At 33.3% G+C, this 12,108-nt stretch overlaps 1 protein-coding gene across 3 annotated transcripts in view; it reads right to left on the bottom strand.

Moving 5' to 3' along the window:
* GLRA3 (glycine receptor alpha 3) overlaps positions 1-12,108 on the bottom strand; it is a 172,585-nt gene that overhangs the window by 55,167 nt on the left and 105,310 nt on the right. For all 3 annotated transcript variants that reach the window (XM_017879147.1, XM_017879148.1, XM_017879149.1), the window contains one exon: positions 8,700-8,782. In XM_017879147.1, the coding sequence (XP_017734636.1) occupies positions 8,700-8,782 (83 nt within the window). The remainder of the gene's footprint in view (positions 1-8,699; positions 8,783-12,108) is intronic.

Here is a 12,108-nt window from a genome sequence, read left to right as displayed (position 1 = left end):
CAACTATGCTAGAATATTAAGGGATACTACAGTGTTCTCAGCAAGCTATCTGATGAATTCTAATGTTTTTCTTATAAACAAGGATTTCAAAATGTTGAAATTGATATCAATTTAAGTAGTTCATAGCTGATTGAAAAAGCAGTTGTTGATTTTTTCAGTAGTAATAAATCAAGACAAATACCTCTAGTGCACTGTTGCAAGACTTTCAGTCCTGTCCTTCTGGGAGTGTGTAATGATATATTGTTCAATTCTCTGGGTGATTAACCAGTAGAGACATGGATCATCAAAGTAGAATTATGTACTAAACCTAGTAAGATGATCTTTAACTAGAAAAAAAGGTAAAATACTTTGTATTTATCCAAGGGACCCAATTTAGTAAACATGGAATGGGGGACATAGAACTTAGTTGTAGTACTCACCTGTCTGTAGATGTGTTCTGAGTTAAGAGTGTTTTGCAGCTATCTCTAATGTATGTGTGATCTGAAACTGCAATAGTAACAGAATGATTGGCACTGTCACCAGTGGGAAGCACTACTCTGCAGTCTCGATTTAGGCCAATTTTAGTACATGGAAAGACGTCTAGGAGAAAGGAAATAGGCAAAGGAGGGAACTCTAAAGTCTTTTCACATGAGAAAACAAATGAAATTACTGGGTATGTTTAACTTGCAGAGATAATTTAAGAATACCACAGTTACAATATATAAGTATTTGGAAATCATCATATAGATTTTTAAATGACCGATGGTTGTATGAAAAGTTTGTGAGCTATTAAATCATATTGTTTTCTCTGTCCACTTCACAGTTGTGTGACCTTGGGAAAGTCACTTAACTTCTCGAAGCATAATTTGACCATATGATTGACTGTGGTCAATATGCTTAGAATACCTGATGATCAGTAAAAATTCAACCTAGAAAGATGTGGACAGATTAGAAGAGAATGGCCATTGGTGTTGCATAGGATGGAATATTTAATGTTTAAGTGGGGATTTATTTTATAAGTAGTGAGTTCATTGGTGTATAGTTTTGTCTTGGGAGGACTTCTGTTTTCTAGCTAACACTGTAACTGCAGAGGTTTAAGCAACAAATACTCAGAAAACAAGAACCATCTGTATTTCTCACTAGGCAAACAAAAAACATAATATTATTTTGAACAGTACCCAAACTTTTAAATTATGAAAGAGCTTGGATGACAGTAGAGACTATTATAAAATAATTGTGAAAAATCATCACCAAATCTTATCTTTTGCCTTAGGTAATTTAGCATAAATTCCAGAGTAAGTGATCTGAGTAATGTCAAACATGTTTTTAAATGAATCTGAGAAATTAAAATCATAAAAACCTCTCATCTCTCTTTAGAATTTTCTATCCCAAAACCCCATTAAAGTGTATTCTATCTTTAGATATTTCTATCCAACAATCCTATTAAAGTATATTTCAAGTTTCTGAAAGCTTTTGCTAGTGTTTTTTTTTTTTTTCAAGTTGACCCTTAAAATTACTCTGTAATTTTAGAGATTTAGGCTGTTCTTTTTGGCAAGCAGTACTTCTTCACTGAGTTATTTTCTTATATTTTCTTTTCAAATCTAAATAATTTTTTTTTAACTTTTACGCATTGGTGAGGTTTTCCACTTTTATTGTCTACATTCCTCTTTTTTTTTTGAGATGGAATTTCACTCTTGTTGCCTGGGCTGCAGTGCAATATACTCCTCTTTAGATATGAACTACAGAATTAGACCTTTTAGGGAAATAGTAATAGTTTATGAATCATGTGTCATCAATGGCTCTTAATTGTTACTCTGATTCTAGGAAACTATTATCCAATATTTTCACATGATTAAAAAAATTCTTCATGGCTTTTTTTTTTTTTTTTTTTTCCAACTGGCAAATAAAAAAAAACAGTTAGGACTTTTCCTTTTAATGTAAATGAAAAACAGAAAATTAAGTCTTGAGTTTTTTTCCTGCCTCTAGTCCTGTACACCAACTTCCACCAAACATTCCTTAGGGATATAGTCTAGGTCTTAATATAGTCAGTTGTGCCCCCTTCTCTTCTATATTAGTTATTTGTTTTGTGTCAAATAAAATAATTTATAATTGCATTTATGTAAAAATGTATTTGTGATATAAATGAAAACGTATCTGTTGAAAATTACCCCATGTTGCTAGCACTTCATACAGGTTAAAATAATTCAGGTAATGGCATCTGATAAGTTATCAGTAAACTAATGCAATCTAATCCTGAGAAGGAAAGTTAGTGATCACTTTAGTAGTTTATCTTCACTAGGAACTTTCCTTGGTTTCATTTATTACAATCAAGAACTGAACATAAAAATTGAGGCTCAAATTTAAAGCAGTTAGTGAAAAGTCTTCATTGCAGAATTCTCTGTGTGGCATATATGGGTTGATATTTTTATTGTTATTTTCTTAGGTTTCTCCTAATAAAATATGAATTTTGAGAATAAAATGTAAATTTTGGAGATGCATATTGTCATGGGAACTGGCCTATGTCTTCTTACTGACCTTGAGATCGAAAATGAGTATTAAAAGAGAGAGAAATAAATGAACGTAACACATTTCCTTCATACCAAAAGCAAACATTTATAATATTTATCCCAGAATGAAGTTGAATTAAGTATGTTCTAGATCAGAGGAATAAATAGTATGTTGAACTTCTGACTGTTATACAAGCAGTTACATGAAACTCTGTTGTGATTTGAGGAATAAGCACATTCCCAGAGAGGCCTTTATAATTTGATAAGGGAAACATCTGAACTTGGAACATATAAACGGGGACACATTCTTTCCTTTGACTTTAGTGGAATTCTCAGTGATGGGTTAGCTTTCTAAATTACTGTAACGGTAAAGATTCAACTTTAGTGTAGTTATTTTATTTTTATTTTAAATGGCAGCAGAGTGAAACACTATGATAAATACCACTTGTGTTGCAGCAAATACATTTTTACACCTAAATATTGAAGAAGACAAAATGTTGATTTTCTATTTTTTTTTTACCTTTAATGACTCTACCCTCCATGAATAAACTAGATTAATCATATTTTCCAAATAGCCTCTAGGAAACATATTGTTAAAATATCACAGAGTTCCTTATTGTCTTTCTCTGTTTCTCTTCTTCCTCTATCCCCAATTTTTCTGAAACTTGATGATGCTGTCTTTCTCTGGCTCTCTTTTGGTTGTCATTTTCTGTGCTATCTCCAGAAAGCTCATTGATTTTCATGTCTCCATGCTTATTCGTGTCTCAATAAGCAGTATTTCTAAGGTTATGTCTCTATATTTGCACAAACATTCTTAATTCAAGCTCTATCCTAAAATTTCCCATAGCCCAAAGTAAATTTTTAATGGAACATATATTTTCACAAAAAACACAGCATGGTTAAACAGACATCAGCTTGGACCCACTTTTTCCATGAATCGCCTTCTTTTTTTCAGATTAATATAGACATAGCAATATTCAGTTCTCCTGATTGAGAGGAAACTTGAGGAAACCATCTTTATGCATAATTCTTTTTATATAGCAAATATTTGAACAGGTTTTCAAAATGTTTTCTGTTGTTCCCATCATTATTATCTCTGCTCTTGGAAATTCTCATTAATTTATAACAAAGTTAGCTATTTACGTGGATGTTTTTCCCCTGGGCTTCCTTCTTGTTTTCAAATAAAGGTTTTGTCTGAGTTTCCTTTCCATAACTATGACTGAAAAAGATAGAATAGATCAGGATTTTCTTTCATTACTTTTAACCTGGCATACTATGATTGTTTCTATTTCTTCATTCTGTATGTTTTATATTCAATCAATCTAATTTTTTAATTTAAATTATTTCTCCAGGGACGTGTCTAGATTCTGAGATTTTCAAAGCACCAGTTTTAGGGGTTTTGTGATTCTTTGGATACTCTGTTGTGTCTTTTGTTCTTTTGAATAGAATGCTTAGTGAAATCATTTCTACTAAAAAAAATCTGGCTTAGTTGTATCTAGAAATTTTGATATATTGTGCTTTCATTGTAACAACATCAAGTTTTTCTTAATTTTCACCTTTAAACAAATAGTCATTTAGTACATGTTTTTTATTCCAGTTATGCAAGTATATATTAATATATACTAATGTATGGGAACTTGTAGTAACTTACAGTAATTCTATATTGTTATTGGTTTCTAATTTTATAACATGTTGATTCATAAGAGGTTACTGAAACTTCCTCGGTGGTGTATAACATAATCAATTTTTGTAGATGTTTCCATATGGTAAAAACAAAATTAAACGAAGAAACAGTAAGAATTCTCTCTATGATTTGTTCAAATATACTGTGCTTGTATAATCCAGTAAATTGTTGATTTATTTGTTTTTTATGCAGTTCATCCTGCTTTTGCTTAATATATTTATAAGTTATATAGTTAAATACTTATATTTTCCTAATTATATATCAATTTTTTTTTTTTTTTTTTTTTTTTTTTTTTTTTTTTATTTTTTTTTTTAGAAAGACTCTCACTCTGCAACCTCTGCCTTCCTGGGTTCAAGCGATTCTCCAGCCTCAGCCACCTGAGTAGCTGGGATTACAGGCCAGTGGGCCCCCATGCCTGGCTAAAGTTTTGTATTTTTAGTAGAGGATGGGTTCCACCATATTTGGCTAGGCTGGTCCAAATACCTGAACCTCAAGTGATCCACCTTGCCTTGGCCTCCCAAATGCTGGGATTAAAGGCGTGAGTCCATCTGATATATTGATTTTTTACCACATTGCTACTCAAGTATCTTGTGCCTCATAATTTTTTTCTGACATTAATTTTTTTCTGATTAAAATTATTCTGGGACTTTTCAAAGGGTACATTTATCTCACATATACATTTTTAAATTTTTCTTTACTAAATATTATTTTTTTTTTTGCGTCCGTACTCTGTAGAAAGTGTCCCTGTGCAGTTGTCAACATAGGTTTTGGGGATGCTTGTATTTATTAACATCATGCTTGAAATCTTCTTTTTTTCCCTAAGTGAATTTAACCCTTTTTATTCTATTTTGTTCTTTGATATTATCCTTAACTCATTACTTTTTTTTTTCATAATTCTAATGTAAGGTCTTTTTTGGCGTGGTACCTCTTAGGAAAGGTTTCTAGTTGTCACATATTGTTGGTCTTGGTATTTATTAACCATCCAGCTTGAGATCCTCTTCTTTTTTTTTCTAAGTGAATTTAACCCTTTTATTCTATTTTTGTTCTTTGTATTATCCTTAAACTCATACGTTTTTTTCATCTAATTTCTAATGTAAGTCTTTCTTAGCCTGGATTGATTTTCCTTGCATAAGCCTCTTCCCCAGTAATTTCTTTTCCTCTAACTAGGAATTCTGTATCATCTATGGTTTCAATTATAAGTCGTAAATATGTACTTTTGAAGGCATAAGACCATTGATAGTTTAGACAAGATAGTCTTTTCTAAGTTAGTTATTCATTGCTAATTTTGTTCTTCTCTTATTCACTTTCTCCTCTGTTTTAACAGTATACCATTAACATTTGCTTATTACCTTTAATTGAATTATTATATTGGCATAAATATAATTTATATCATTATATTTCAGGTAGGCTCCGAAATTCTTGAAAGCAGAGACTTTTTTGCTTCATTTGTTGTTATACCACCCAACATAATATGTGGAATATATTAGGTATTTGGTAAATATTTTTCAATTGATGCCTAAATGAAAGAATATTTCCCAGGCCACTTGGAACAGTCTTGACCATTGACATATACTTATTGAACTTTTACTGAATTTAAGGAAGTTGTACCATTACAAGCCATTAAAGTGTTTGCTTTTAAATTTGTTTCCTTTTTGCCTGCTTCCCATGTCTTAATATTATTGAACATTTTCTTTTCTCCCTTTTTGCAGTCAGATTTCATTGAAAAGTGGACCCTGGGATTCTTACAGCTCTTGCTTTCCAGTAGTTTAAACATTTTTTGCCTACTTTCCAGTGGGTTCCACTGATTTACAATCTTTTATCTTGACATTTTAGCCACTATTTAAAGAGAAAGAAAAGATAGATATAAATTTTCTTAAAACATATATATACACACATATATGTAGATTCATATGTATGAATATATATATACACGTATATGCATATGTACGCAGAAATGTAGGTATTTCTTAATATATATGTATGTATTATATATTATATGTGTGTGTGTGTATATATATGTAATTGTCCTAAAAAAGTTTTAAGAAAAAAATGTCTTCAGAAGGTTCTACTTTGACTGACATTAGCATCTGCTGTGGGAGTTTAATAAACAAAGTCTCTATGGTGAGCTAAATTAAAATTAATTCCTAATAAGAGCAGGAAGTACTTAATGACTGAAATATTAACCCCTTGAACAACCCACTCGTATTTCTTATAGAGGAATTAAGAAACAAAGGGGAAAAGAAAAGAGACTCTCTTTTCTTATGTTGAGAAATGTTCTGAGAAAGGCAGACACATGAGAGGTCTTACTATGTCAGCTTTTGTGCCCTGCAAAATAGCACCAGTAAGCTTTCCTTACTCAAAACAGGAGCCCAGTGATCTAACCAACCCTCAGGCACTGTACTTTTTCTCATCTTTCTTTAATAAGTAACATTCGTGGAATAAGAGATTTCACTCACTGCTCCCACTTCCTCATCACTCACCTAAAAAAAAAACAAAACCTTTTTAGATTCCAGCTTTGACCATCATTAGTCTAATCACATTTGTCTTTGCTAACAGTAACAGTTGCTTTTTTCAAGCACCTTACAAAACTTTCTTTGCAGCATTTGATTTTGTTACACAGAACTCCTTCACAGTCCTTTCTCTTCTGAGGTTGAACAGTGTTGATTTTAATCTGCCATCCTTGCCTTTGTCTGGAATTTTTTCCAACAACTTCTAAATGCACGCATTTCTTAAGGGTCTGTTCTTGTTCATGTTTTGTTTTCTTCTACATTCTCCTCTTCAGCTATTTCATCTGATTCCTTGAACCACTCTGTATATGGCTTTTAATAGTTGATCTTCACTTTTCACTCCCTCTTTGGCTTTAGACCTAAATTTCCCAGATCTCAAACATATTAAGATGGATTTTATCAATTGTCCCATCAACATTTGTTTCTCATCCCCTGTTCCCTTTCTTCCTCAGTGCTTCTAAACTGATCCCATTTGTCTAAGCTTTTTCGCTCGGACACACAGGAAGTCAGTGACTTCACATCCACTGTGAATCAACCTCTCCTGTTTCTACCTTCCACATAAGTGTGCTTTATCCTACTTTCTGTTCTTTTTGCTGGAAAATTATGAAAACTTCTTAAATAATCTTGGTTCATTTAACTAAAATAATCTTTAAGAGGTACAGCAAGGACCAAACAATTTTCTTGCCCCTTATGTGTTGAACCATTCCTCACACCTATTGATTAATATCCACGCCCCGCCCCCGGACTTAGTAATTAGGGTGCCACTTAGAGGGTCGTGCACATTTGTTAAACTCTGTGCCCTAAATGTACTTAATTTTTCAACGAAGATATACAATCAGCCTGTCCTCAAATTGCCCTTCTTCAATTTCAAAATCGACTCCGCTGCTTCTCCCCACATAGATTGATTGCTGAGTGGCTCCCCAAATTTTAATTTATTTTATTTCCTCTCATTTACGTGAGTACTTTATCCATATGTGTGATAATTATTTAAGAACTACTTATAAAAATAATCAATTTAAATTTTCTGGGGAAGAGTTATCAGAGAAATTCATATTTCCACTTCTTAAGTAAAACCAAATGGGAGAGGGAGGGCGATAGTCACGTTGCCCCACAAAGTTGGTCCGCCATCTAGTGACAACTCCATCACACTACAAGCCTTGTCTTTGACACCTGGAGTCTGAGGATCGGCCTTCAAATTTTCCTCAAGGAATGTGTCAAACAGTCCTTTTATTCCCCCTCGTATAACATACTGTCATAAGAGAAAATATTGCATATTGCTTAATTTTTATATGAGATTAAACACTGTAAACAATTAATTTAGGTCTGATTATATAGATCAGAGAAAGAGTAGGATGTGAAAATTTCACCTGTATTAACATTAATCAGTGAGGCATATGGGTCTACTTTGAAAGAAGAAATTTAGAGGAATACCTGAAAGTTTAAATAAATCTGTGAGAAAGTGTGAGAAATTTAGTCTTCTGAGATAACATACATAACATACCCAGCAGAGTGACATTAAAATAATAAACATTGGTTATCGGAAGCAGCATAAGTTTGGAGGCAGTTTGTCATTGTCACCTTTGTGAATTGGAGCCGAATATTCAATCATTCAACATGACCATTTTCACATTTGAAAACACAGGGATAACAATATCTTTGTTGTCAGTATAAGAAAAATATATATAGATACTTGGTTGATAAGAGGCTCCCAATAAATAAGTGATAGTTTGTTTTTAATGATTGCCATCCTTTTCACTTCTGATGATGTGTATGGAAACATGTATCTAAATTTCAAGCTTTAAAAATCTGTTATTTCTAGATCCTCGATTTGTTTCTTTCTCATAGCGTAGAGTGCATGTATTGGTAGGTGTCATTATTTTCAGCACCTGGTGAAAGGTTATATGCCTATTCAGTAAATATGTGACCAAAATGATTACAAAATAAATTAGCCATCTTAGGCATTCAAAGTTTGTATCTACTATATTGTAAAAGTATTTTAAAAAGTAAGTGGTTCATACTTACAGCTTTCCAGTTGCATTATACATGTTTGTACATCCATGGGAAAATTCTTGAGATCCATTGGACAGGAAAGTGTTAATGTTAATCTGAAAGTGAAAGTAATTTTTTTAAAGGAAATTTATGACATCACATTAATACTCTATTGTACAGGAGAAACAATGTTGCTTTGGTAATGACTAACTCAGATTTAAGTAAAAATTTCTCCAACTTATGTATCTTACTTACTATAAAATAGCCCTTATACACAAATCTGGCTTTGGTGGACTGGGGGTTGGATAGCTTCATATCTTAGGTTGGTGCAAAAGTAATCATGGGTTTTGCCATGAAAAGTGCTGGCAATACAGCAATTACTTTTGCACCAACCTAAATATAAACATTCTGTCATATTTATATATCTATGCGTTTATTTGTTCAGGTAGAAGGGCTGTGGATATCTAGAAAATGTCTGTATTCCAAGACAACACCCTCCAAAGAGAAATTTGAGACTGGATCCTATAAAATTAATGCCAAACGTCAAAAGATATCTTTTCTTGCAAATCACATGCAATACTCGAGAGGCACTGGAGTTCTAAACGTGGAAAAGCAGCGTGGAGAGGAGCAATCATATGTAACTTTCAGTTATCATTCTAACGACCCTGACGTTGTCAGTGAACATCCAGCAGTGTATTTAGCAAAGTGAATCTGGAGGACTTAAAAAGTTCAGCCTCACGTTCCCTGGTGTGGGATAAGGGAATCATTAGGGTCAGGAAATAGCCCTTTAGAATATTCATGATCTGATTCTATGCTCATCAAATAAACTTCTGATTTGGCTTCACACGAAGGATAACCTAGATGCTGTATACCAGTATTCTGCTCGTTGGAAAGGCTCTCCTCCAACTTCCAGAGAGAATTAGTATGTTGATATTCCAGAAAATTCATCACCTTTGAATACTTTTTGCTGGAAAAGCATTCTACCCCGATCTCTTCAGGGTAGTTTTTGTAGTTCCTAGACCTGAGAAAGAGCTGGTGGGATCCACTCAAGTTTGTTCAAATGAAGTTCTTTTCTGAGAACTCTTCAGCAAGCCTCTTGTATTGAGAATATTCCCATTGAAATTCATTGTATTCATGAGCACCCTAGGTGGATTAGTTTACTTAAACTTCCTGACCCTAGGCAGATTACTTCAAATCCCCTATTTTGCAGTTTTCTCATCTTTAAAACGAAGATAACAATAGTACCTACTCCAGAGAGTTGCTATGAGCAGTACATGAGTTAACACACATAAGTGCTTAGACAAGTGCTTAAGCCATAGCAAACACTCAACAAACAGTGGTTATTAGTGATTATTAGTATATTCAACCACTCCTAGACCCCTTCATTTACTCATCCCCCAAATTCTATAGTGTGGGCACAAAGATGACTAAATTAAATTACATATTAAGAACTATTTAGCCAGGTGTGGTGTCTTACGCCTGTAATTCCAGAGCTTTGGGAGGCTAAGACAGGAGGTTCGCTTGAACCCAGTAGTTTGAGATCATCCTGGGCAACATAAAAATACTCCATCTCTACAAAAATATATATATATATTAAATTAGCCAGGTGTGGCATGTGCACCTGTAATCCTGGCTACTCAGGAAGCTGAGGCAAGAGTATGACTTGAGCCCAGGAGGTTGAGGCTGCAGTGAGCTAGGATCACACTGCTGAACTCTAGCCGGGGTGACAGAGCAAGACCTTGTCTCTTAACAAAAAAAAAAAAAAGGAAAGGAAGGCAGGCAGGAAGGAAGGGAGGAAGGAAAAGGAAGGAAGGGAGGAAGGGAAGGAGGGAGGGAGGGAGAGAGAGAAAGAAAGAAAAAGAAAGAAAGAAGAAAAAAGAAAGAAAGGAGGGAGGAAAGAAAGAAGAAGGAGGAAGGACGGAAAAAGAAAGAAGAAAGGAAGAAAAAAGAACTGTTTAAGCTTTAACAAAAAACAGCCCGCAGGTCTACTAAATACAACCACATTCTTCAAGCTGACACTTTTATGTAGACCATAGACATAAAGTTAGAATGATGTATATTCTATAGAGATTATGCTTGGTGAGCTAGTTTCAATTAACATAATTTGGGACACATAAATGGACAGACAGTGAAGCTGCTGAATTTTTAAGAGTCTTAGGAGGATAACCTGCTAATTCATTCGAGTCAGAGTCCATAACACACTAGAATAATTCATAGAGTTCAATATTCAAAAGGGATTTTTCTCCTGGCTCAGCTAGGTTAAGTATGATTGCGTAAATTTACAAAGTTCTCTCTTAAAAAGGCAATTGTAAAATTAGGTAGACACAATGTTCTTTGCCTTGTGAAAGGGCTTATTAGAAGTGTATGCACACATACATTTTGAAGGTACACACATTAATTTTCCATATATCCAAGGCTCTCAGACAGCCAATTTCAAACGCTGACTTGCAAAATTAATTCTGTGACCTTTTGTTTGGAAGTAAATAGCATTCTCAGAATCTTTTCCACGCTCTCACCATGCATGTGATGTCAAATTCATATCCTGGCTATTCTTCTGGCATAAAAAAAGAGACATTACATAATTCTAAAAAAATAGCACTTGAAAGGAATTATTTGGCAAAGAAAAACACAGCTTGTAGGACTTCTGTCATAAATCATATCCTGAAAAAAATCTATTCATCGACTTTTCTTTCTTTTTGTTTAAGGTACAACACAATTGCTCCTTTCACAGCATATTGAAAAACATGTGTCAACTTGGTGGGTATGATACTGAATTTCTTTATCAAAACACTATGTATAAAGATATGTCTTGACCACATCAAAAGAAAACTAAATCAAGAGGCAATTAATCACATTCTACTGTTTTGGCAATGAATGTTTACTTGTGTAAGAGGGACACTAAGTTCTCTTTCTGAGACAAGATACATAACAGGATATGGTGTTTCTTCTTTTCCTTTAAGAAGTCTTGGGAAAGACTTTTAACATTAGTACTTTGTGAAACAGTAATGTTTAAAAAGCTGATAATAATCTGTGACAAACAATTGACCTCATTAAAATTCAATTATTGCACATTTTTGAACAAGCATTGTTTAATGTGTCTATCTCAACCACTAGTTGAATTAAAACATGTTTGCTGACTCTATTACAGACTTTGTATATAAATGAGTATTTTTATTAGATCCTAATGTTTCTGTTTAGTGTCATAAAAACAATGAACTCAATTAGCAATTTAATCAGTTTTAATCTATATTATCTGTAATATCATATTAGATAACACATCTATTAGACAATGTTTACTGTGCAGTAGACAGTATTTTAAGCACTTTATAAATGTTAACTCATTTACTCGGCACTACAAATTTCCAAGAATAGGTAAATGATATTACCCTGTTTTAAAGATGAGGAAACATAGAGGTTAAGTAACTCACCTGACATTTACACA

Source organism: Rhinopithecus bieti, unplaced genomic scaffold, assembly GCF_001698545.2.
Source record: "Rhinopithecus bieti isolate Rb0 unplaced genomic scaffold, ASM169854v2 scaffold_9996, whole genome shotgun sequence".
Lineage (NCBI taxonomy): Eukaryota > Metazoa > Chordata > Mammalia > Primates > Cercopithecidae > Rhinopithecus > Rhinopithecus bieti.
Note: the sequence above shows the minus strand (reverse complement) of the source record. Positions and strands in the feature narration are given on the sequence as shown.